This window comes from Epinephelus moara, chromosome 10 (assembly GCF_006386435.1).
Source record: "Epinephelus moara isolate mb chromosome 10, YSFRI_EMoa_1.0, whole genome shotgun sequence".
In the NCBI taxonomy this organism is placed as follows: Eukaryota; Metazoa; Chordata; class Actinopteri; order Perciformes; family Serranidae; genus Epinephelus; species Epinephelus moara.
In genome coordinates, this window is record NC_065515.1 from 31073312 (window position 1) to 31101233 (window position 27922).

Genomic DNA, 27922 nt, shown 5'->3' on the forward strand with positions numbered 1-27922 from the left:
CTGAAAACACGATGGCTTAAACAAGTCAGGGTCTGTTTTCTCTCTCTGTTGGTCCGAGTTCCCCCCTTTCACCCCAGTCTGGCCTACTGTGGGTGCCCTTGACCCTCGGGACACCCACAGCTGCTTGTCCCTGTCCCCCTCTCTCTCCGTCTTTAATCTGTAGCACTTTCCCCCAATTAAGAGACTGATCTTTACTCAGTCCCTTGTATTGATCTGCTGCTATAGCTGCTTATTGCAGCGCTCCCAGGGGCTGCAGGAGATCATAAGAAGCTAATTGGAAGGTAATAAGTCTGGAGATCCTATAAAGGAGGAATTATTAGAGCTAATGCATTTCTCAGACTTGCTGCTCCTCATTTTAGATCAATAAAATCCAACTGACGGATTGGTTTGTTCCCTTAAAAATACGTCATTTAAAATTCTGTGTGTGTATGTTTGAGATTTCTTGTGTGTGTGTACTTGGTGTGTTTGCAGCCAGGTCAATGTCACTCTAAGCCCTGAGTGTGTCATAGCCAGTGTCAGGCCTCACAGCGTGATCCTGGGGCTTAAGAGGGCCGACTGACCCGCCGCCGCTCTCCCTGTCTCCCTCAGGTCAAAGGCCAGCCGGCCCTATCGATTCCCCCCAATGAAGAAGCTCTCCCCTCTTCGGCCCACATGCTCCCGGACTATCATCGCGGCCCCTAAAGACCTCTCAATTGTGTTTTGCATGCCGATCGATCCAGTTGGTTTTGGGGGGGTGGGGGGCTTTTCTTTGAGATAACTGACAACTACAAAGGCCCCCTTCTGACAGGCCCTTGTCAATACAAATTTCCACTATTGATAAGTAATTAAAGAAAGCCTGAACATAAGGGAGGTCTGCGCTCTGAAACATCTGTTAAACAGGAGATATTAACAAAAACCTCTTAGTGACAGAAAAAGAAGACAATGACAAAAAAAGAGGAAAATGAACCGCCCCTCCACCCTCATCTACTTCAGCTGCCTCCCACTTTACACCCAAATAGTTTCCATGTTTCATTGAGGAATAAACTTTAAGGGAAACAACAGGTGCACTGAAGTCTACTGCTAAACGCTTTATTCAGTGATTTATGAGTCTATGGACAGAAACTTAAGGGGAAACAACTGTGATAATCAGTCAATTGTAAAGATAATTTATGTCAAATAATTTCTTATTCCAGGTTCTTGACTTCAAGGATGTGCTGCTTTTATGTGATCATGAACTAAATCTATTTGGAAACTGGAGTTTTTTCTCAATATTTTCAGTCACCAACTCCGGCATCTTCACCCTGAACTTAAAACTAAACTAACTTTGACCACATTTTGATTTTCTGCTGGTGCAAATATGCTACCAGAGGACCCACAGCTGAAAACCTTATTTGGAATTAATATCAGATTTGTTCAACAACTGTTAGAGTTTGGGTGTTCATCTATTCTCTCATCTAAAGATGTCACCCACACTGAAGAAAAATATTCTTAAAACCCATTTTAGAGCTAAAACAGTAACGTGATTAATCCATGGACAAGAAAGCAAACAGACGATTTTAAAGCAAAAAATTTCAGCTTCTAAAATGAAGTTTTTCTACTGATAATAAACTACTTAATAATAAAATACCTTTGGGCTTTGGACTGTCGGTCAAAAGAAGCAATTTGAAGACATCACTTTGGGCTTTATAGATCAAGAAAATAATCAGCAGATTGATCACCAATGAAACAATTTGTTGCAGCCCTGAATGAGTCAGTGTATTTCTTTTTTTTAGTATCAAGTTATCAGATAATTTTATCTTTTTTGTTTAGTTTCTGAATATAGGTTAATCGGTGACTCTAAATTGCCCGTAGGTGTGAATGTGAGTGTGAATGGTTGTCTATCTCTGTGTGTCTGCCCTGTCATAGTCTGGCGACCTGTCCAGGGTGTACCCTGTCTCTCGCCCAATGACAGCTGGAATAGGCTCCAGCCCCCCCGTGACCCTCAAGAGGATAAGAGGTTACGAAAATAGATGGATGGATGGATAGTTCCTGAATCCTAAAAAATAATTTATATTACAGCTTTTGGTGCCATCTTCTGATACTCTGGTACAGTTTTTGAAAGTGTTTAAAGGTCCAGTGTGTAGGATATTGGCAGAAACGGAGTATAGCCTAATATTCATAACTATGTTTTCAGTAGTGTATTATTACCTGAAAATAGGAATTATTGTGTTTTCATTACTTTAGAATGAGCGGTTTTGATCTATATATGGAGTGGGTCCTCTTCTACGGAGTCCGCCATGTTGTTCTACAGTAGCCCAGAATGGACAAATCAAACACTGGCTCTAGATTGGACCATTCCTGTTTTTGTGTCAGCCACCGTAGTTCTCCTACATAACTTTTTTGAAATGGGGGGCAGATTAAATGATGTGAAAATACCCGGGGACCCCCTGCGTCTCGCATCATATATGGTATTAAAAACATTATCTCATACGAATGAGACAAACACAACTGTTTTGTCTTTTAGTGAAAAGTTATTCAACCTTCCACTGCTCCTGAAAGCGTTTGTCCTCACTGTCGACTTTATGCCTCCTTGCAGTGGCCATGTCAGCTACCTGGCAGAAAATGTCTGCTGTTATGTAAGCGTTTGCTTGTTTACCATCTGTTTATGACAACACATCAGTTCTGCTTGCGTACTTCCTACTTGGTGCCTGTCTACCAACTGTATGATAGTCCTGCCATCGTGAGGTCAAAGGAGCAAATGCAAAGTCATCTTGCTTGATTAATCAATGCTGTGTGGCAGGCTACATATAATATAGTGTTCATCTTTCCTATGTAGCAATGCAGTAAGTAAATGTGTAGTATGTAGTAATAAATAAATCCGTTAATGAATGCTCGTAGGTTTCTTGAGCTCTGAGTCATTTGGACACACATAGAAAATGTTAATAAGTCATTAACAAAGAGGGTTAATCATCAAACCTGCAGTGTTAATATATTGTTAGCAGCCCCTCTATAGAAATAAGTGGCTTATAACTGGGTTACTAAATGATTTATTAATCATATTGATGAAGTTATCGCCTGGTATCAAATGTTTTGCAGTAAATTCAGCCCATGTTTGCAACACTACAGGAAAATATGTGATAGGTCTTTTATTAGCTGAACTTTAATAACTTCATGTTATCTGCCAACAGGCAGGATAAAGACTGAATGTTTTGACAGTCGCCATTCACATTGTCATTTTCTCACAGTAATTCCCTCATGTGATGTGACAACAGTTAATAAACCTGCGCGAGTTTCCACCTGCTCAGCGGTGAGACTGTTGTCAGCGATGTGACTTAGCCTTTTGTCTTTTATTCACTGTAATCCTTGCATGTGTAAGTGGATCCTCTAAGAGCAGGATAACTCCCTTTAAGCGGTTTTAAACACTACAGGAGGGACTCAAATCCAGTAACTTCTCATTTACCTCTGCACCTAAGTCTTTAATGCAAAACACTCACATCCTGGTGATTAGACCTGCTGCACCAAGGCCTGCCTCTTGCTTTGAATTCACAGAACTCCTGATTAACTTAATGGAATATGATGTTTGTGTTGTTCAACGCTCACTGGTCGATGTAGTCAGTCAACAAGTTTTGGGCTGACAGGGCTAATTGAAGAGGCCATTACTCATTTAGACTGAACCCTGGTCGTCTTGATGGGTAGGAGGTGAAGCCCTGGTTGGCCCGCAGAAGGGGAAATGATCCAGGAAGGAGGAGGGGGCGGTGAGTGAGTCAGTGGTGGCGGCTCTGGGATGGGGAGGGTCACACACAACCACACTCTTTGTGTGCCTCTAATCCCCCCAGCCAACACAGCTTTGGCCAGGTTTCATCATGAAAGTGCCATGAAATAACTACTTTTTTTCTCTCCTCGCAGTAAATCTCCCCTAATCCTGCGGGCTGCGGAGACAAAGGCCTCTGGGACCTAATCCTGGAGCTTTTAGTGGGGCTGAGGGGCTGGCCGACAGAGCCTCTTCTAAATGACTTATTTCTATCGGACACTAATATAGCTTGACAGCCAAGAACGGCGAAAGGAGGAGGAAAAAAGAGCCAGGAGAAAAAAAGAGCACAAACATTTTCACATTTTTTGGAAGTCTGAGCAGTTGATTGTGTGCAAGTGTGAGAGGAAGAGGTGAACCACGAATATTTGTGCACACAACTGTCAAGACATCTCCCATGTTTATCTTGTTTATTAATACACAAATAAGCACGTCTTCATGTGCAGATGGTTAGGGTGGAGGAATGTACCTGTAGCATCTTATTTATGCATTAAAACTTGTTTGTTAGATAAGAATGTGAATTGAAATTGAGAGAAGGGAAATAGTACTGCAATGCTTGATATGCAACAAGTCGCACTCACTGCAAAACATTATTTTAGAGAACTTTACCATCAGGGAGTTTACATTTTATGTTATAAACTATGAAATTAAGGAAATACAATTACATTTTAGGTAACTTAACACAAAGATATAAAGTAAACATGGCTTGAAACTAATAATGACATGCTTTTCTCTTACATTTTTTGAATTATGATGTGATTTGGGGTTTTATAAATCAAAATGACTTAAGTGGACTTGGCATGATGGGAAATCGGTGGTGGAAGAAGTACTCAAACCTTTTACTTGAGTAAAAGTAGTAATACTACAGTGTCAAAATACTCTGCTATGTGACGTGCTAAGCAGAAATAATGCATTCAGATTTTTACTTGTGTAAAAGTACTAAAGTATTTGCATCAAAATAAACCCATAATATCAAAAGTAAGTACCTAATATGCATATACAGTGTTCATCACTTTATTCTTGCAGCTGGTAAAAGTGGAGCTAATTTTAACTACTTTATCTTCTATGTAGCTTGTGAATTTACCTCTTGGGATGGATAATGACTTATCTAGTCCCAATTTATAAGAATACACAGATGGGGGACCAAGTCATTGGCACTCAAGTCCCGAGTCCTAAACTTTTAGTGTCAAGTCCTAAACAAGTCGTAGCCTAATGCACGCTTCACAAAATGTAGTGCCATTTTAACATCACAGTAATAATATTTGAATTTACAAACACATGAATGTTTTTTAAAATTTCTTTTTGAAACAAGTTGTTGTGTCTCTGACTGTAATTTTCGATACTCAAGTTTTGCAGTTTGTTTTTTGTTTACCATTGCATAGTTTTTGTAGGTTAATAAACTTACCTTTGGTATCATATTTTCTAACTTGTGCTAAGTAATGTAACGTCAGTTGTTCATGGTTCTCTCCTGCAACTTGACCAGATGCTGTCAGATTAGTTCGAACAAAGTTGGTCTGGGGAATTACAGTTTGACTTGCTAAAGATTAATGGTGTTAATGTTGATTCAGGAAATGAATGAAAATAAATCAATTTGTGGCACACTTTTAAATAACATATCATTGGGCTCATCGTTAAGGTATAAAGTATTTTCAAGTCCAAAGGTTCAGGTTCAAGTAAAGTCACCAGTCATTGGTGTTAAAGTCTAAGTTGAGTTTCAAGTCTTTTTTGATTTTGTTAAGTCGAGTCTAAAGTCGTCGTCTAAATTTGTGACTCAGGTCTGACTCGAGTTCAAATCATGTGATTTGGGTCCACACCTCTGATAATACATCATAATTTAATTGATTATTATATTTGATATCATTCATCTGAATCTGCAACGTGACTACAGCTGTCAAATAAATGTAGTGTAATGAAAAGAACATGATTTGCTTCTGGACTGTAGCAGATTATAAGTATAAAGTAGCATAAAATGGAAATATTCGAAGTACAAGTACCTCAAAACTGAATTTAAGTGCAGTGTTTGTGTAAATGCTCAGTACTTAGTTACTCGTCAAAATGTTGGTATATATCCAAAGTAAAAGTACTTAGTATGCAAAACTGTGCATTCCAGATTGTAACATTATTTAAATATGGTTTATAATGCATTCATTTGTAAACAGTATCAAAATAATCTCCAGTTAGTTCTGAAGCTTTCAAACATATCACATGGTCTTCCTCAGTAGATAGAGTCATTGCGTTGCAGATGTCCATTTTTCGTAGCATTTTAATGACTCCTCATCCGTGTCAACTCATCTCAACTCAACAAACATAGATAAGAAGTCCTCCAGGAAAAAAGAAAATTTTAACTTCTACAATTTTATGACAATCGGGCAAACTCCATCTGCAGAGGAAGGTCATGTAATATGATCAAAAGCTGCAGAACAGCTGTGGCACTAAATGGACCTAGTGATGAAACAAACTGTCGACCCTAAGTATTTTCATTTTTAATAAAACACTGTTACGGATACGATACGATACAATACAATGCAATACAATACAATACGATACGATACGATAAGGACATTCATCTTGGACTCAGGAGCTGCGCAAGTATTGCTGCCTTATAACAGTCCAGCCTACTTACCTGCCTAGTTACCTATTTTAAATACAGCTAGGCAGTATAATTTATAACAATACACCAAGATTATATATTTTGTAGGTGAAATCTGAATCTGCAAAGTAATTACTAACTATACCTGTCAGATAAATGTGGTTAAAAATACTTAAAAATGTGGTGGAGTAGATGTACAAAGCAGCATGAAGTGGAAATGCTCAACCTATGAACTATGTTTAGGTCAAGTAAATGAATAAAAGTTCACACTTTAACTACTCTAGCATTCATAAACAGTATGTAAACATTTAATAAATGGGTTATAACACACTATAATGTATTTAGAAGCAGATATAAGTCTTTTATTAATGTATGTGTCAACACCTATGGTGAAGCACATGGAGGCGGTGATGGTGAATAAACAGACATTGAGTCGACAAATACTATGAAATGCTAAACAGTTAAAATGCCCTTATAGCTGCGCAGAGCTGCAGTATACTGTGTAGATGAATGTTGTATGGGTAAAATAAAATCTGCAAAGTAACTTCAGTCAAATAACTGTAGTAAAAAGCTCTAAATTAGAAGAATAAAGTGGCATAAAATGAAAATACTCAACCTAAAAACTGTAATTAAGTCAAGTAAATGCACACAGTTATTTTCCAGCAGTGGAGCAAAATGTACCAGAAGTGATGGTGATGAAAATTAGAGGACTTCACGGTGGTGATGATTCGATGTTTTTCCTGTTTTCTGTTCCTGGGAAGACTTCTAATTTAGCTCAGCTGGATTTTTAGGGAAATAGTTCTCATTGAGGAGGGTTCAGATTAACTTCACATGGTGACAGTTTATGGGCAAAATATGGTGCCTGTTAGCAAAACAAACCCTTAGAGAAAAACCCCCTCCGAGGGGAGACTGTCAAAGCCAGCGGTCTGGGAGAAAGAGGACTGAGAAGGAGAGCACAATCAAAGGCTGTTATTTTAATCTGTCCTGCCTCGGAGATTAGCCGACCACATTGTTTTAATTGTTTTAACGGGAGGGAATGAAACGCTCGCTTATAGGGGGATCCTTGGCATAAATCTCTCAAGTTCAATAGTTTCAAAAACTTGAGCTCCTTGCAACCCCCCTCTCTTCCCTCATCCCACCTAATCCCGGCTAATACCTTTCTTTCTATTGGCTAATGGCTGAGGGGAGCCTGGGTAAATGCTTCTTAAATAGTCGTGGGTGAGAATGGTTTCGGAGAATTAGATCTGTGCCACGACAAAGAGTGCTGGTGTGCGAGGATATAAGGCAAAAACTGGTCTAGGAAACACTGGACTACACAGCTCGGCAGTGTCAGACTTCTGTGCGTAAAAGCGCACCTGGATCTCACGCTCTGGATCTCAGGTAAACAGCCAAGGACACTGCAACACCTGCGCGGAGAGAGGGGTTTTTACATGTTTTCATCACGGAAAAAGTCTCTATAGTAGGGGAGAATTCTTGTGTATGATGGAAATCAACGAAATCAGACTTTTTAGTTGTAAAATTTGAGTTTAAAATACTGCTTTTATGGATATATTACGCATAATAGGTGCAAAGTTGGGTGCAGAACTGGTAGTTTAAGAGGAAAGATGTCGCCAAATTCGTAAGAAATTTAATAATAGACTAATGATAACGCTCATTATTTTCCTTCTTAATATTTTCCAACCGAATTCACAATGTGAAAAGTCACCAAAGAAATAGCAAGGATAGGAGAAGGTGATAATGATAGTTTGGAGAGCAGTGACAAAAACTGTTGGTCCTTCTAATAATGACTCATGTTCTCTCACAGATTTTTCACTCCTACAATTTATCAGAGTAACATATGATAACATCTTTATTCATTCATTGCCCTTGATGTAATAATTATGTCCTTTAACAGGTGTATTTATAAAGTTTTAGAAACTTTGCCTAGGGTTTAACAGTGGGAGCATGCTGCATTTCTTCTTCAAATCTTAATGCTATTATTTTATAAAATGCACCCCTCAGTCAGTAAAATAAGTCTTTCTGTTTCCTTAGATTCAGTATGAACTCCTTGAATTTCTGCGGGACGTCCAGCGGTGGTGTTGGTGGTGGTGGTGTGTACCCCCTCCACGGTGTTAACTCCATGCTGTTCGACCTGCACCACCAGATGGCGGAGCAGTACCATGTTTACTCTGCAGCCAGCCCCACAGTGCACACTCTCTCTGTGGCTGAGAGACTGGCAGGTGGGTCATCATCGTCCTGAAGAACTTTAGTGTCACAGATTAGTCTAAGGTTTAGAATTATTTTCTCTTCTCCAGGACTATGTTGCTGTTTAATGTTTAAATATGTGTTAATAGTTGATACACAGTGATGTTATAAATAGAGAAATGGTTAATGATGTCCAGCTGATGATCATAATAGGAATAAACAGCAGATTACAAACAATGTAAATTAAAAAAAAAAGAACATTGATTTGATTTCAGTGACTGTGGTGGAAAGTGACTAACACATTTACTCAAATACTATACTTAAGTACCATTTCTTTTTTTTAGATAATTTACATAATTATTTCTGTTTCCACTACATTTCAGTGGCAAATATTTTACTTTCTGCTCCACTACATGTATTTGAGAACTCTAGTTTCTAGTTTGTAGCTCCTCAGGGGTGAAATACAAGCTACAGTATCCATCAAGTAAAGGAAGTGGACCCACCTTTTCCAGCTACAACATTAAAGTGATGTACTCATGAATGCACTAACACTTTTAAAACAATAATATAATGGAAACGTTATTCTGAAATGGGCCATTCTGCATAATAAATACTTTTACTTTTGGTACTTTGAGTATATTTTGATGCTGATGCTTTTGTACTTTTTATTAGGAAAATATTTGAATGCAGGACTTTTATTTGTAGCAGAGTATTTCCACACTGTGGCATTGCTACTTTCACCTAAGTGAAAGTTCTGAGTACGTCTTCAACTGGTTGCTTTGCAAATAAAGATTTTATAAACAGAAATACATTGTTTTAAAGGGATTTTAGTGCCAAGCAATATATGAATTAGTTAAACCAAGCTCCATTTCAACCAGCTCCAACACTGCAATGTTACTTCCAGATTTATGCACTTTGTTGCCTTATTTATTGATAATACTTATACTGTAGTACTTATATTGGAGTATTTTTCATGTTTGGTATTACTACTTTGACTAAAATAATCTTTATACTTCTTCCACCACTGTTGTTATATCTGGCATCCACCTGATACAACTTCTGCAAAGCCTCCTATGATTCCATACTTTACAGATTTCCGCTTTTTCAAGTAAAAGTCTGCAGGTGAAACCTCTACTGCATCCCTGATAACAGATAACAGAAATATAGAAGTAGCCTAAATAGCAAATAACTTCCCTCTCATGCTCCCTGTTACAGTGAGTTGTAGAGAACTTGCTGCTGACTCAATGTATTAAAGTATTTTGGTGCTGACTGTTTGTTTGTCTCTGTCCTGCCCAGAGCTCATCCTGGAGGCTCGGTATGGCAACCAGCAGAAGCAGCGCCGCAGCCGCACAGCATTCACAGTGTCGCAGCTGCAGGCTCTGGAGAAAGCCTTCCAGCAGACTCAGTACCCAGATGTCGGCATGAGAGAGAGGCTGGCTGTCTGCATCAACCTGCCCGAGGCTCGCATTCAGGTGAGAGCACACGTGACTGTAAACCTGCTGAAACCAATAATATTTGTAGTTGTTAATTTATGTAAATATTTAGCTGGGAAGCATGACTTAAAACACTTTTGATTTTGATATAGATTCTCAGACGTTTAACTTTAATATGACCAGGAGGAAAGTGCATCATATGAATGAACACAAATACTTCTTATTTTAAGGAATGATACAGCACAGCAAATCTACACATACTTGTAGTCGTGGAAAGTAACTAAGTGGCCTATTTTTACTCAAGTACTGTACTTAAGTATGATTTTGAGGTACTTATACTTTGCTTTAACTTATTTAAGAGGGAAATATTGTTCTTTTTGCTCCACTACATTGATTTAAAAGCTTTACTTTGCAGATTCAGATTATTAAAAACAAAATATAATCAACTAGTAAATCATGATGTATTATTGTAGATTAAATTACCAATCAGTTTATAAAGCAATTAAAATTATATACATTTACAAGCTACAACATTAAAATTATGTACTCAATAATGTGGCAATAATCCTATCCAGTAATATAATACACAGTACGGGTCATAATAGGCAATATTGCATAATAAATACTTTTATTTCTATTATCTTTGACAACCCTTCATATCTCAAAAAGATAACTGGAATTTTATGCTTGTAACTGCCCTGAGTATGAATTGTGCCATATAAATCAATTCATCTTTGCTCTTTTACTCCCACTTGCCCAGGTGTGGTTCAAGAACAGGAGGGCAAAGTTTCGCAAAGGTCAGAGGTGCTCCCCGCTCTCCAGAGACCAGAGTCTGGAGGAGGCACCACATCGCAGCACAGTGGGACAGGAGGAAGTCAGGACAGAAGACAAACAGGACATCACCACATCACACACTGACAGAAACCTCCCTCCTCCTCACTGCTGTCCTCCTCCTCCTCCTCCTTCTCTTCCTCCTCATGTGGATAAAACCAGGGATATTTGCACACCTCTCGCTCCTTCAGACTCTGATGTAACACGGTGCCCCCTCCGTCTTCACTCTCCTCCGCTTTTCCCCTTCATGACAGGGGAGCGCTATAGCCACCCGCCTCACCAGCCGCTTGTAGGAGTGCTGTCCACTGACCTGGCCCTTCCCCCTTTGTTCTGGCCCATCATACAGCAGCACAGCTCCGCCCTGGGGGTTCATCCATCATCAGTTACTAAAAACTGTAGCCTCTCCCTTCAGACTGCATGTTCCAGTAAAGCTGTGCCTCACCCTCACCTGGGGCTGTAACTGTAGACCAGTACACCTCGGCCCCAGATCTCTGCTCCTTGTGGACACAGATACACCTGAAGCAGCCCTGTGTGGGAAAAGATAAGGAAGAGAAGGACTTGTTCTTGTAAACCTGACTAAGGACAAAATATAATCTTTATTTAGAGAGCTTTATTGAATACCTACTTGTCTGCAGAGATGTAAAGCTGTACAGTCACATGCATCCAAGTCTAATTTGGGTCTGCTTCCATTAACACCTACAGGTTGGTTTTAGTTTGCCAGTGGTATGAGTTTGCCTGACGGAGGCTGTTGTTTCATCCGTCACAAGCAGCATAAAACACCACATTTAAAGATTTTGTTGTGTCCTTCAGCATTATTAAGCTAGCTTCACTGACAAGTAGCTACACAGTAATAATGATGGGAAAAGGAGTTAAGGGAATTTCCTTATTGTAACTACTGCCACAAAGAAATGTGAAATAAAATTATTTGTACCTGAAGTCTCTGTTTAGTTTTTGTCCTTTTGGTTATAAAGAGGTTTAGTAGTATTGCCAGTTGGAGTGGTTTCACTCAGGACAAGAATTTTATATATTATTTTTAGCCATTCAGAGGTCTCTTCAAGATAAATATGCAAACTCTTTGATATCAGGCTGGGTGATGATTCAGTTTTTATCATCTATCAACAGACGAATTGATGGGTGGATTATGAGACGACAACAGGCACCTACACAGATATACATCAGAGCAACAAAGACAGACTTTGTGATGGTTTTTCCTCTCACTTATGTTGTTTTGCATCTTTTTTGTAGCTGTTATGCATCTATATGTGGTTTTGTGTTCCTGTAGTCGCTTTATGTCTCTTTGAGATAATTTTGTGTCTTTTTTTGTTCATTTTGTGTCTCTTTGTGGCTACTTTGCCCTTTTTTGTGGTTATTTTGTGTCTCTTTGCAGTTCCTTTGCATCTTTTGTGATCATTTTGAGTTTCTTCCTAGTCAGTAAGTGTCTCCTCAAGTGAAGAGAGGGCAAGGAGGGCCCCTGACACTTTGGGCCCCACATGGGCCTGTGCCTGGTAGGCCCATTCAGTAATCCATCCATGGTGGACATAAATATGTTTTGATGAATGGATCATAACATGCCATCATTTTAGTCTGTTTGATTTTTCTTTATGTGATTTTGCATATACCATGATATCTATAAATATTAGTGTAAAAATACTTTGACATTGATTTCAACCATGTTGCCAAACCCAAACCTGATACCTGTAAAGGTCTTTAAGATATAAAAAAAAATGCTTTAACCCTGAAGCAACTAACCCTGCTAGTAAGTATATATAAGTTATATAAATTGTCAAATTTTACATGAATTTTGGAGTTCTTATATAAGAAAGCAAACAGCCAACATAAAAAGGAACCAGACTTCTCACAGAAAGCTTTTAAATTTTGTGTGCAGCAATGAGACAGGAACAAGCTTTTGTTTACCAGAGACCACATATATGAAGGAAAAAAAGGTCTATGAAGGTAAATGGATTTTATTCTTTTTTAAATAGGCATATTTTTCAGCTCCTGAATCAGAGATCTGCCGTATAAACAAAATGCCTCTCCAGCATTAATCCCTTGGATATGAATGAGGTCATGGCTACAGCTAATAATGATGTTCATTGCCACTTAAGCTGTCACTTGTTTTACTGATTTATTGAGACTAAACTGTCAAAAAAAGTGGATCATCACCCATCAAAGTTCACCAGAGCCCAAGTCAACATATTTATGTCACTTGTTCTGTCTTACAAAAGCTCAAAACCCAAAGATATTTACGTTCATATAATTTACTATCATAAAAGACTAAAAAAAACAGCAAAATTCACATTTGACAAGCTGGAACAAATGAATTATATGCATTTTTTTAAAAAAAAATTGTTTTTATTCCTTTGCCTTTATTCTGATGTTTATATTCTCTATCCCTTTGTGTGTCTGTATTCTGGATGCCTAAATTTCCCTTGGGATTAATAAAGTATCTATCTACCTAAAAACATGACTCAAACAATTATAAAACTTCTGTCAATCAACCAACCAGTTAATAATCGAATTATTTCAGCTTTAAACTTGGTTTCATTGACATTTTTGCTTTGACATGGGTGAAATTAGTGCATGTGACAGAAAGTATTGACTCACAGTGAGGGTAACTAAATCGCCTACATTTCCATTTTATGCTTCTTGATTCTTTTATTTCACACTACAATTCAGGGGCCATTTTTGTTTTTTACACTCCACTACATTTACTTGATATCTTTAGTTGCTTTGCAGATTCAGCAGTGTATAAAGCAGCTCCAAAGTAGCTCCATCTTTACCAACTTCAGCATTAAAGCGATGCTCACACACTAGTGTATCAATAATTACAATTCAATAATATAATAAACATTGCTCTGCATAATGAGTACTTTTACTTTGGGTACGTTAAGTGTATTTTTTATATCAATACTTTTGCACTTTTACTGAAGTAAATTTTGAATGGATGACTTTCACTTATATCAGAGTATTTCTTTGTTGTGGTATTGAGATCTGAGTACTTCTCCCATCTCTGTTTACTCAAAATATAGCATGTGGCCACACTTTGGATACACCTGGCAAAACAAAAACAAACATATTTGTATTTAAGACAATAATAATCCCTTAATTTATGTTAAATTAGAAAACTATAGAATGTAATTGTTTTGTTCATGTTTACCAGGTTAAAGATGTTTGATGTCTTCACACCACCTTCTCTATTTAGCATTTGGCCACTACTTAGTGAGCTACGCACGCCTGATGTTTTGCTTTATTCCCCAAAGCAGTTACGTCAGTTTTTCAGCGTATCACATTGCTGTGAGCCAGCATGACGCGGAGCCTGGGTATCGGCAGCTGAGGGAGGCTTAAAGAGACAACAGCAAAATCATAGCAACTTGAGGGCAAGAGAAACGAAATGAGAAAGATACCCTCAAGCGAAGAACCATGACTTCGACTACGTTTCGATAGCTGAAATTTAAAGGTAACACGCTTTCCTTTGGCAACAGAAATGTATTCGTAACTGTTGTGTGTTGAAGACGCCGTCCCGCCGTACATTTACGCTCTTGCTAATGTTTCGTGTGCTAGCTTGCTAAATGGCTAGCTAGTGAGCTAAGCGGTAAGAGATCCAGGCTGCCGTTGGTGTGCAGTCGGTTGTTCAGGATTAAGGAGTTGCCCGGCAGTGGTCAGGGTAATGGCTATAGCTGGAATCTGGACTCTTAAAACCATACTCCCAGGTGAAACAACGATCCGTTTTATCATATCCTTACTCCGGTCGGTGAATTAACTAGTTACAACGTCGCTTGGGACGTTGTTATTTCTCAGTTATTAAGCTGTTACTAACTAACCAGGTTAATGTAGCACAGGGAATGACAATCAATGAATATTTTATGTTCTGTCCTGCTTCGACCTGCTCAATTTGCGCCACTTCGCTGACGGTTAGCTAGCTTGTGTTCTTATGGTAGTGTTGTTAACAGATTAGCTGACGTTACATCGTTAGCTGTTTTTTTTATCAGGCGTTGGGCCAAGAGAAACGGTGTTTCTGTGAGGTGCAAGCTAGGCTAGCTGCTATGTGACATTTGGATGTGGCTGCAACGTGAAGATAGTCGTCTACCCTGATGTTAATCTACCCATAATACTGTTATCATAGATATACCACAAGTAAACGGAAAACAGAAACAAACTGGCCCCGATTGAAACATATCAAGCTAGCTTGAGCTTGCTAACTAACGCTAAGATAGCCTGAGAGTATCTGGCCTTGTCTGCCGAACCAGCTAGTCTAATGTTAACGTTGACCCTGGGTTTTCTAAAGGCAGTTATCGACAGGGTTTGACTGTAAGATTGCATTATCCCTTTCTCACCTCGTACCGTGAAACAAACTTCGTGCTATCAAAGGGAGAAAGCAGGTAACGTTACTTTGAATCACCCGAAACTAACCGCTAAATGACAGCTACCAACCACTACTCGATAGCCAGTTAGCTCTTAGCTAGCATTAATATTTTGGTATTTTGTGCCAAGCGTAAGGAAGATTTGTCAGTCTGGTATGGGTACAACTGTTTATTATCGATTTGAGGCTCTTTGTGGGAATTTGGATTCATATTTTTAACGTTTAAAACCGTCTTGTGTCGTGTTATTACCAGCCAACAGTATCGACTACAGTGTTAATTGCAGCAAACTGACGTTACAACCTACGGTTTTGTTTTGGCAACGTATTACTCACAGGTTTTAAGTCTCTGTATTTTAAATTGTCACCTTAAAACACAATATATGACCACTCAGTCAAGTATGTTTTAAACAACTTGGTAGCTATATCCAACAGCTGACATGAAAAACAAAACACAACTTCCTGAAATGAGACAGTCTAGACATGTGGGCCATGATGGCCAAGAAGCTACCTGAGACTGAAAGTTATTTAGAGTTTCTGTGGTTTTTCAAGGACATCTATCCTTTCTCGTATGAAAACATTATTATATTTGTCTTTAAAGCCCGGGCCAATGTAGTTCTTTGGGTCACCTTGACAAATGAAGTGCTTGTCCTAGTGCACTTTGCCATTTTAGTAGTTGTTGATCATTTGACTTTGCTTTTAGCCACCTTGTTTATTACACTGTCACATCTTGTGACTAGGTAGTCTAGTCTCTGTTCATTTCTCACAGCAAGTATCACCTTGCGTCATGCTACAAGGAAGATACAACAGTTTAATAACTGGCTGCATAACTTTACCTGATTCATAAATTTGTTCTTGTTTTCTGGTATGCTGACTGCAGTAGTGAAAGAATACAGACATACTTAGGATTTAGGTGGATTTTTATGGGTTGTGTCATTGTTTGTTAATTCACACACCCATCTCAAAATTTCTAAGACTTAAATAGCCAGTGTGATTTTAATATAGCTTTGCCTGTTCAAAAAATGCCATTTCCTCAGCTGTTTGTGGAGTAAACTTTCTGTAGTACAGATTCAAATCACAAAAGTGTCATGCGCGAATGATTTCATTAATGAAAAAAATTACATAAAACAGTGCTTACTTATCAGCATATTTATGTCTGATAGTACTGTATTTCAGTCATGTGATGGCTATATTAGTTCTTAGTCTGACAGATACAGCTGTAGACCAGACCCTATCCAAATCCTTCCAATAATATGCTTCCCAATGATGCAAATGTTATGATGAGATGAGGCATTACAGCAGTCATTGATCCGTGTAAGTGCCTTTCCATAGGAAAGAGTAGCTGCCCATTGCTAGTGCCTGCATTACCTGCAGCTCTCTTCAGCACCACCAACGTCTTAGATCGTAGACATAGGGGAGTTAGGAGAGCCTCTCTGGACAGAGAAGTCTGCATGTGATTGTTAGCAAAAAGCTGCACAGAGATGGTCAAGTTACACATCCAAAGAAAACTGAATTTATGGTTGTGATTGACGTCATTTGTGCCTGGCATTCCTTCTGTTATAGCGTTTCGGCTTAGTCTCATATCTTGTTATTTTTTTTGTTTTACTTTGTATTTAATCCTCCTGACCTCTTGGATAAACACATTACCAGAAGTTAGCATATCATTTGTATTTATCTGTGAAGCTACACATCTGCAAAAGAATTGAGCCCGAAACGTAGCTCAACAGCATTTCAACAATGTTAGATACATTAGTCTTGTCTATAGAAATAAAACTTTGTGATCTCCAGAATCCCTGTAAGACAGTGTTTTTGGCTTTCACAAAATAGGTTTAATCGTAAAAGAGATCTTTTTTCTCATGCTTGAGGTCCACTGTGGAATATTTCCGCCTGTATTGATTGCTTTATTGAATTTGCTTTGCGCCGGTCTGGAGCAAGATCTCATTTCAGCTGTAGTAAGGAACAGCCACAGTAGACATAATTTGATCTTCAAGTTAAAGGTTAAAGTTTTATTCTAAAAATGTTAATCTCTTCATGGCCACAAAGTGTTATGAGTAGAGATAATGATTGATTAAGTTTTCCAATGTTACAGCTTATTGTGATTGCTTCACAGATTATGCTTATTGTAAGTGTAGAACGAGATGGCTACTGACAGTTAGTAAACCCAGAGAACTGCTTTCTCTTTTCTTCATTTCTTAAAATCTTAAAACACTAAAGAAGATGTTATAAGACTAAATAACGACTGAGTTTATTATTTGTGACAGATGAACAGTCTTGTTGTTTTAGGCTATACAGAAAACAAACTGATTTCTGTCTGTCATTTGCTTTTTCAGACATACAGCTGACATCAAACCCATCAGTTACTCGTCTTTCTCGTCGCCGTGCTCTCTCCGTCGTCTGCTGTGGCCCTGCAACATGGAGAATGTCCACTGTGTCACTGAAGGCTGACCAGAAGAAATGAGGCACTCCAGAAGATGTTCCCAAGTGGCCTTGTGGATGCAGTAGCTGGGTTTCCGAGTGCTTTTTTATGACTAGTATTGTATGTGCGTCTGTGGGCACATCCTAGCACAACCTGCCTATTCTTCAGGCAGGGACATGCTACTCTGAGGCTGGAGCTGGAGAAACACACAAGAAAGACGGCCCCTCTGGTAAACACGGAACACGAAGAAAAAAAGGGAAGCACTCAGCAGAAGAGCTGTCTGATAGACACACGGGGCACTGCAGCTCGTTTAAAGTGTCTACTGAGCCACTGCACATTTTAACAGCAACACCTTTCCTCTGTCCTACGAAATTTTGTCTCCCACCCCCTCCCAAAAGCATCCTCTGTCGTTGTTATTGGAATTTCTATGGTTTGCATGGCTGGAGAATAACCGTGGAGAGGCCAGGGTATCACAAGCTTATGGATTTTGATAAGAGAGGGGGCAAGGGAGAGACAGAGGAAGGGAAAAAGATGTCTAAGACAGCAGGCAGCAGGACTGGACATGGGGGCCGGAGTTCAGGGACCAATTCTGGAGTTCTTATGGTTGGCCCAAACTTCCGTGTGGGTAAAAAAATTGGCTGCGGGAACTTTGGAGAGCTGCGGTTGGGAAAAAATCTCTATACTAACGAATATGTCGCCATCAAATTGGTAAGTGCATCCTTGGGTTTGGTGAAGTAACAAAGAAATATATGAAGTCACAATTCCACGTATGCACCACACCACTGCTCTGGTACATCTACAATATCAATCCACATCCTGAAGAATCCTACTTACCTGTTGTTTACAATGCTTTATCTTTACAGTTAAATTTTTGTTAGACGTTTATTTAAATGTTCGACAGACTCTCCTAGTGCAGTTGACTCTTTGACCCAATAGAGTCAGACACAGGAAGTAAATAAAAATGTCCCCCACCTCCTCATCCCACAGCTTGGCCCCATGTACTGTTAATGAGTCAACCATTCTCTGCTTGTCTCTATTAAAGAGGCAAAGAAGTCTTGACTGATGTTTTTCTTCACAGAACAGGCATCTCTTTTACTTTTACAGCATTTCAGAAAGAGGGCACACTTAAGGTCCACACTTTGTATTTTTCAACGATAACATATTTAGTTCCTCAAGGTGGTTCTTAACAAGTATGGTAAGGCTAACTTGCTGTCCTCTGCAGTGACATTCATGTATTTAATGTTTGTATTATGTAAACAGAATTCTTTATAAAAGCTAAAATTTCAGACTTCCTATATCCCACATTTTCCTCAGTCAGTGGAGTTAATGTCAATCCCTGTGGAAGCTTTCCCTCTAATAAGCTCACACTAGGCCCTATGAGCAATCAATAATTTACTGTGTCTTTTTGTTTTGTGTCAGCATGAACCCTTTTTTTCAAAGCCACTGGTTTAGTAGCATTTAGACAGGCTGTGAGAAACCACATGAAATGTCAAGGCCTGTTTGTTTTCTGATTGTTAGATTCTAGGCCAGCCAGTGACTGCTCAACCATTTCCTCTGCACATTGCTCTTCACATCTTTTTTTTTTTGTGTGCTATAAATGTGTTACCACTTGCAGTGCTTTGATCACTGGCAGACATATTTTATTTCTCTCTGACAATGGCTTAATGTAAACAAGACCTAACTCAAACTCCAGTTAAGCAGTCATACTGGAGCTGATGGGTGGGCTTGGCGTCATCTCCACCACATCGTATCTCCCAGCGAGGTCATTATCTCTGAACGGGCATCCACTGAAGGCTTTGCTAACCACATAGAAGGCAGAGGTTAGCAAACAGCTGTAATTGCAGTTCTCCTCTGCTCTGAAATCTCTAGTTGTGCTGGCTGCCTCTCCCCCCTTGCCTGTGAACCCTCCCATCTGTTTGGGTATTTTTATCCCCATGGTGTCCAGCTATATCTGGATCTGGCATTAGAGCCATAACACTGCTCCATGGATCTTGTGGCCCACTGGACCCAGCGTTTATCTGAATATATAATAGTGAGAGGAAGTGTGCTAATGGTGTTAACATGCACAACAAGGCCCACCTAATAGTAGAACCTGATTGTGAGGACACGGGTTCATTTAGGATTTTCTCTTGAGAACTTATTTCAGACGGTGATTCATGTTGTCTTGGTGTTAATTGTATTTTCAGCGCTACAACAACTCTAATTGCTTCCTTTTATGTTCACAATCGCTATCTGTTTTAGGCTTATATTTCCAACATGAACTAGACAAAATTGGATCTTATTGTTAAAGTAGTTTTCAGCCTGTGCTCTGGCGTTATTATGCTTGACATGGAGAGGGCTTCTCCCTCGTCGGTTCTCGGGTTAACCCAGACTCTAGCACAGTTGTCTGTCCACATGTTTCTGTCTGTCCCTGATCTCACAGCTCCCTGGGGTAACCCAGTGAATGTCACTGCCCGTCCAGTAAGGGCTTGTGTCTTGTCAGAGGCTGTTACTGAGCTCTTCCTTATGGGCTAACACAAATAACAGCCCTGTTATCTATGAGCACCTGCTAACACATGCTTGACATGAGTAGTGTCTCCTCCATTGTCTGTCAGTCACTTCAGTGGTAACTGCTCACTTATAGATAAAATCTTACGTAATTGTTGCCAATGTATACGACTAGGAGGTATGTTGCACAGTTTAATAAAATCTAATTTTTATTGGATGAGTATAAGAGAAAATACTTAACTGTACAAATCTTATTTTCTGTTAAAGGTAGTAGTATATTAGGGCTGCCTGCAGCTAATCGGTCAATTATCATTTCTTTTAATTAACTAATCATTTAGTCTTTGAATGTCAGAATAGTGAGAAATGTCCAAAAACAGTCCAAAACCCAAACATATTTAAGTTTTAAGTGTATAAAAGGAGAAAAACAGCAACTGCTTACATTTTAGAAACTGTTGTGTGACCTTTTTGTTTGATACATGACTTAAACATTAATAGATTATCATAATAGTTGGCTATATATTTTCTGTTGACCGACAATTAATCATTCCAGCTCTAATACAGACTTTAATGTACACTACACTCCTTTCAAGATTACCCATGCCATTAAAATCAAATAGATTTTCTAAATGATCAACTGTTGGTCTTAGTGAACCTCTAAGGATTAAAGTATGTCAATTACTACTTTGTGACCGGTTCAATGATGATGGTGTTGTTGATCTACCAGGAAGCCAATAAGGAAACTTTGTTTAGATAGCAAAGTGTGATTTGTTAACTTGCTGATTTAAACTCGTTTAATCTCTCTCCTTTTGTTGCAACGTAATGAATTGTAGATGCCAGCCTCTGCAGGACGGCACATAGTGATTACTCAGTGTTGAGCTGGTGCCTTTATGTGCTGAGTGTACCAACTTGCAGAGTGGAGCATGTGGGTGGTGCCTGCCTGCACCTGGTACAAAGGTGAATGCCAGTGTCACCCTGCTCCGCCACGTGATGGCAGAGATAGAGATGTATGGCAGGCCAGTGCACAAGATCCTCTGTCAGTGGATCTGAAACTGCTGTGAATGTTGCTGCAAAAAGCAAGAGAGAAGGGGGAAACTGCTGAGTGCTGAAAGGTCGTCTTTGTTAGCAGGCCTTGTCGACACACAGTGGTTCAGTCTTTGCTTCAGCTGGATGCTTTCTCACACTGACAAACGCCTGTGTGATGGAGGCAGGACCATATAGCCACTGCTGTAAGTACACTGCAGGCTTTACTCCCAGGGGGAGATCCCAGTGTCTTAAAGAAACAGCAGCATTTAATGTCTGCTTTCTGTCAAGGTTTACTGGAGAAACTAGCACCCATCAGGCTCAGTAAAAGAGTAAAGGGACACCATCATCACCATCAGTGCACTCCCCTAACATGGTGACATAACTGTCCACTGAGAAAATGACCATCTAATCCTCTTTTTCCCTGAAATGTTTTTCCACATCACTGTGTTGCACTGTTTTTATTTGAACACTTTTCCTACCTTGGTCTAGTGCGCTCTCTCTCTTTCTGTCTTACATTCTGCCACTATCTTCACAGTACTTTCTTATCAAGGTCATCAGCCTCCTGTTAACCCCATCATTGTGTTAGTCTTGGGTGCAGGACACTTGCACACACCCGTTTAATCCATTCTCTGGGCTCAGAAATCCATTGGAATCAGCTTTTACTGACATTTCCACCAGTCCTCTCTGCAAACAGGTGGAGTCACAAACTTTACAGCTTCAATTTTTATAGCCCCCTTTTTACTTAGCCTGTCATTCATTGACAGTTAGGAGGTGCCTGTGAGACATGCCGCCTGCAAAGCTGGTGATATCAGTAATAATAAGTAATAAACCAATTGGAGGCCTCTTTGTGGCGACAAACACTTCTGACAATGACAAGTGGCTGTAATATCTGCTGAACATGGGAGCTGTGTAATAAGTGAATGTTATAGTGTTGGGACTTATTGTATGGCACAGCGCCTCCCATAGCTCAGGGCGAGGGGGCTGATATTGGAGCGACCATATAGGGAGACAAACACAGTAAACACAGAGACCTACTGTGTATTGTGTGCCAGCCATGTACATAGACAGCAGTGTTTTACCCTACTTATGTTGACAAGGCTTGTTTAAAGCACAGATGGATTTCAGATGTGAAGAATGAAATTGCCCTTTGCCACTAAAAAAATACAGTGGCTGTCTCAGACTTCTTAATTTTAGCTGGTGAACTTGATGGCTCCGACTGAAATGACAAGTGTTGCCAGTGGACTTTTCAGCCGAAGCTAATTAATGCTATTCCAGGACTTGGCCAAGTCACGTAATTTAACATTTGTCTGTTGTCTGACTGGTAAATGTGCTCTATTCCTGTCTGTGCCATTTTTATTTTAGCAAAGATGTTTACCTAGATAAAGAAACACCATTCAGTCATTTTGGCATTCGGAAAGATACTAGACTAATTATTTTAATATTTTTATATGAACATCAGGTCAAATGACAGTGTGTAACAAGGGAGTTGTCACTCATATTGACTAACACGCAGACAGTCATTACTTGACTCTGCAATTACCCTCAGCTCTACTATTTGTTTTAGCATCTTTCAGCTCATTGTCTTGGTTTTCCAGGCTGCAGATTTACTGTTTGATTCAGTCTCACTGCTCTCATCGGTGTCATTTCCAGCCACAGCAGGCAGTTGTTTAAAAACAGCCATGACAAACTCACTGTCTTGGTAAAGAAGACCAAAACAGAGCTATAGGGAGAGCGAATATTTGGCTTACAGTATGTTTGTCAGGTTGCCAGATGTCCGACTCCAAATGAATGCTAATGTTGCTCCATTTCTGCTAGATGTGTAGATTTGCAAATATGTTTGCCAACATGTTAGCCATAACAGCGTTTTGAAGCAATGTTGTCAAATGTGTTTGTGATGCTCAGCTTGTTGTGGAGTTCTGCTCCCAAGTGGCCAAAAAAAGATTAATGATTCTTTAAGTATTTCATAAATGTTATATATTGCCTCTTAAGAGCATCTATTAACTGTGTGGCATGTAGTTGTGCTGTATGTAGCTGCACTGTATGTATGGGAAAGGGTGGAAAGCCTCTGGCAGGGTTTTGTTTTCTTTGGCTGAGTCACTGATGCAGAGGCACAGGAGTAAGGTGGTGTATGAGAGTGAAGCCACTCACAGTTCTGGTCAGTCGTGATACTCTGAAGGAAATGTGAGGTTCTGTACTAAACTCTCCTGTCTGCCTCTCACTGAAGCATGATAAGCAACTCTTGTTGCAGTCTAGCTCAGCAGCTTACACCAGCTCGCCATGAGGCAGTTGTCAAAGAACTGTGAAGGCACAAAAGCTCTATCAGCATGTTTGGCTGGAATTAAAGTGACATTTTGACGATTTAAGTTCTTCCCTACCCTGCTCGGGCTCTCCAGAGAGCATGCTGGGCAGGCTAAATGAATAAATCCTTGGATGTCAACAGCATGTAAAAGCCTACCTTCAGTCAACTAGCTAATCCTCTAATGAATCAGTGGCCAGCAGCAACGCAGTACATTCACACAGACACATTGTTGCTCTAAGGATGGGTTAGAGTCAGTCATAAAACCTGCACAGGAAAATTTGAATGTTGCTGACAACAAAGCAACAAAAACATTGTTTTATGTAGGAATACCCAAGTGCGTATTGTGACTGGACAGAAAAAAGTTTCAATATGGGCAAGGGTGTGTGCCTGTGGAGCAGAGAGTGCTGTGTGATAGAACCTGTAAGTGTTCATCCTGATTCATGCAAAGCACATCACATTTTCCATTTAAGAGTTTAAGGCGTTACACTGACACTTGTTGTGTTTGCTAAATTATATGTAGTGTTCAAGGCTAAAGCAATAGTTCACCAGTTTCTCACATTCTCTTTCTGGTGATTATGATGTGACTGCCTTGAATTTACACTGCACTGTCCTGTCTTAACTTTCTTAGCATCATAATTGAAGTGGTAAACTAGAGCCAAAATAACCAAACCAGAATCAGATGATGGTAATTTGCAAAGAGCTGAAAGCCAAATTGACCTCAGGTCTATTTTTGAGTTTGCTTTGCAAGACAAAATGGCAAGTTTTGAGGTTAGAATTACAGCAGCTTTATGCCATGTAAGAAATTAAAATATGCTGCTGCATGGTCTGGATTTGGCAGGATGTGTACTGCAGACCATGAGGAACAGGACAGTGACATGTTGTTTTTGTTGTGTTAACTTTGTAATTTGGCATATTAGATTTGAAATCAAAAATAGTCCATTTTCATAGCAGACATTTTGACATGTCATAGGAGGAAAACTACAGGTATAATTGATAATGTTAATAAGGGTTTGCTATACTGTACATTTACCTGTTCCGTGGCCCTACCATTTTGCATGCTGGCTGTCTAGTAAGGCTCACTGACACACTTAAAAGGTACAAAGTCACCATCTGTGTTATTAATTACACCCTTTCTTCTCCTGCTACGACACGTCAACATTTGTGCTGTGAACAAGCCCTATTATTATACTGAAATTCAGCTTTTATCTGAGGGTGTTACATCTACATCAGATGAACAGTAGGAACTGTAGCCCTTATTACGCACAGTACCCTGATTTTTGGGGAGCAACATATTTTGGACCAATTAAAATTCGGTTGAAAATGCAATTAATTACTTCTGATGTCTGTGATCAGGAGGTATCAGCAGACATTTGGTATCTTCGCTGATGATTATCTCTCAGGCCTGAATATAGCCTGTTTCCTTTTTTTTTTTTCTGAAGGCCGACAAGTCATCCAGTGCTCTTCAAATTTGTATATTAACACCCCTAGAGTGGGAATGAAACACTGAGCAATATGACTGTGGATTTTAGACGAGACAAGACACATTCAGTGTCAACATTTTTTTGCAGCTAATGTAGTTAGCCTAACCCAGCAGTCATATCCACAAACCAACTTAGGCTGATTGATGATGCTAGCTTTCTCTTAGATCACAAACTAAAAGTTTTACTCTGTTTACTCTTCGACACTTTCGTAATGGCTCCTCTCCCACTTTTATATATCCATAGAGGTAATCCCAAACTTCAATTCTTCTGTCAAAACAGCAAGTAAGGTGGACCTGCATCCTATGTCTGCACCAGGACACATGCGATGCAACGTTTGTCCCACCAGTCAGGCACCACAGCCGAGAAGTTACTCCCTGTACATTTGGGCACTACTCTACTGAAAATATCTCTAACTCTGACTGTGAAAAACATATTGCCAGATAACAAAACAGCCATTGAAGGACAAAACATGTTTTGCAGCACTAAGTTGCCCAAGCCTAGCTCAACGGCTCCTACTGGCAAACAAGCAGACAAAGGGGACTAATTATGCTTATGACGTCACCAGCTAGCTTGTTGAAAGATGGCTGTGCCCTGCTGGTGAAAACATGAAATACAAGCTAGTATTTCAGTATATCTATGTGGATATCAAGTTTGATTAGAGTGTCATATCTTGCCTAAAAATCAAATGAACCACAATAATTGTTCAGTGTTTCATCTCCTTTTTAATGCTTTAACATTACACTCCAACCTCGGTCACTGTTTAATTTCAAACACAATCAATAATGTTTGCTGTACAGACTTTATACTGGAGTAGAGATCCCAAACAACAAAAATAACACTCTGTCCTGCTTTTAAATGACTGCACTGTGTTATTACCCTTGGCTATGTCAGGACCCAATAGAAAGCATTTATATTGGGTACAGGCTCAAAGTTAAACAAATGAGGAAGTGCACAATACAATACATTGTACTTACACCACGCCTCGCTCCGCTATTAAATGACAAAGAAGACTTGCCTCTCGGGTTCACGTGAGTGGAACTTCCCATGACCGTGTAGATCACTGGCAACATTGTGTGCTGTGTTTTCCCTCGCCAGCCCAATTTTAACAGCATGTTTGAAACCTGTTGATTTCACTGGCCCATTAAAGAAGGCTGCTATAGCTTTCATTTGTAATGTTGACATGGAAACAAATGCAGGGGAGTATTGAATGCTGATATGTTAAATTGACAATGGCTTTTCCAGTCTCCGAAGTCAATACCTATTTCCATTATAAAAGTCAATTTACATCAAAAACAATGTGAAGAAATGCAGTTTTTAAAAAAAAAAAAATTCACAATAATTTTGAGAAGCACGTGGCAGCTCTCTCAGGTCCACCCAAGGCTTGCTAATGATACCATACATTGTACTTGAACTGCTATGGAAGCCCTCTTAAGTGTTGACAGTAACATAACATGATACACCATTAATTGTCCCTATGTTATACCTCCATTCATTTATCTGCACCACGCCTCTCCCATGGCCCCTTCAAAGTAGAAGAATTTCAGCACAATAAAAATGTATCATCTGGTTTAAATCATGACAAATTCTGAGTCTTCACATGAAGTGAACTTAGGTCAGAAGTCACAGTTACCTCAATCCAGTCATCAACAAAAAATATTACAATTGATGTCTAATTCTGGCTGATTTCAAGCAGTGTCCGATTATCGCTCTGGGTTCTGGGAGGCAGCTGATGGCTCCATCTGGGTGTGTTAAATCTGAGCTGAAACAGGAGAAGTTCTGGACACCGGCCAGCTGTTGCTCTCCGACACCACTCGCTCCTTAACACCACCTCCCAACCATAGACACCTCTGATCATAAAGACCACTTGAATAGAGAAACACACACACACACACACACACACACACACTTACACTTCAATCCTCTCCATTTGTTTTAGCCTTGCAGTTAGCAGTAAGCATCATCATTAATACCCCCATGAAGGCTGCTGAGTAGAGATGCACCATGTTGACATTTGAGTTGCTCAGTCTAAGATGAGGGGAGTCACATTGCCAGTTGCATATTGTGAAATGGTTTACTGGGTGTCAGGCAAAGGTCAGGGTCTATTCTGGGCCTTATGCATAATGCTGGGTCTGTTCCCCTGGACATGGCACACATAGGCATACATATGCACACGGTGAATGTCAGACTGGCTTTACAGACGATAAACAACAGAGATCAGATGTTTATTTATGTGTTACATTACATCATTGCAGCTGTCTGTTTTACTGTACCATACTGTTTTAAAATGAGGGATATTGTTCGTGGGGTCAAAGGGCGGTCTCTTTTTCTATTTCACTACAACACAGCATCATATGTCTAATAAGACCTCACAACTAAATGTGTGAAATCAATAATTTTAGAATATTGGCATATGGGTATATTACCAATAGTAATAATAAAATGCAGCGGTTTATCAAACAGGTGGCTTCAGGGATGCAACTCCTAAATTATTTGTGTTATTGATATGTCGTCTGCAATTTTTTTCTTGATCAGTTCATTCTTTTTTTGGTCTATAAAATATCAGAACAAGATGAGTAATTTAAATTGCTTGTTTATCCAACCAACAGTTTAACAAACAAGGTTATTCCAATTACTGTAGAAGATAAGGAAAAAACAGCAAATATTTTTATTTGTAAAGCTGGAACCAGTGTATTTTTATTTTAATTGTTTACATAAACATAACAAATTATTAATCCGTTATCAAAACAGTGGTCGACTTCTTGCCCCTTAATTTCATCTTTTGCTGATGGTAGTAAAAAAAAAAGTCAGCATCCTGTGACAGGAGTTCAAACAGCAGCAAAATAAATCCGTGTAAGTTACAAGCTTAATGATTATGATCACAGTGATTGACTGAATTAGTGTAAATGTTAATGTGGGAATATACTAGACATAAAATTGTAGATGGGACAAAGGGCTATATAACTTTGTTGCATGTCCATTGTTTGCTACCCTTTAATGTTTTTTCTGATCACATCTATCAGTTATAGTTTTTGTTTTCCCCTCTTTCATTTGTCAT

General features: G+C 39.3%; 2 protein-coding genes across 6 annotated transcripts in view; both read left to right on the plus strand.

Moving 5' to 3' along the window:
* Positions 1 to 7593: 7593 nt before the first annotated feature.
* On the plus strand, positions 7594 to 11734 carry zgc:101100 (uncharacterized protein LOC445169 homolog). Its single transcript, XM_050055080.1, has 4 exons — positions 7594 to 7736; positions 8388 to 8575; positions 9837 to 10012; positions 10734 to 11734. Exons 2-4 carry the CDS (start codon positions 8395 to 8397, stop codon positions 11262 to 11264), a joined length of 888 nt encoding a protein of 295 aa, XP_049911037.1. The 5' UTR covers positions 7594 to 7736; positions 8388 to 8394; the 3' UTR covers positions 11265 to 11734.
* A 2374-nt stretch (positions 11735 to 14108) lies between these two features.
* Positions 14109 to 27922, plus strand: part of csnk1g2b (casein kinase 1, gamma 2b) — a 41135-nt gene continuing 27321 nt past the window's right edge. For 4 of the 5 annotated variants that reach the window (XM_050054427.1, XM_050054431.1, XM_050054429.1 and 1 more), the window contains exons 1-2: positions 14109 to 14261; positions 17492 to 18285. In XM_050054427.1, the coding sequence (XP_049910384.1) occupies positions 18058 to 18285 (228 nt within the window). In that variant the 5' untranslated portion in view covers positions 14109 to 14261; positions 17492 to 18057. Of the gene's footprint in view, positions 14262 to 14366; positions 14515 to 17491; positions 18286 to 27922 lie in introns of those variants that run through there. The other variant, XM_050054428.1, reaches the window with a different exon arrangement.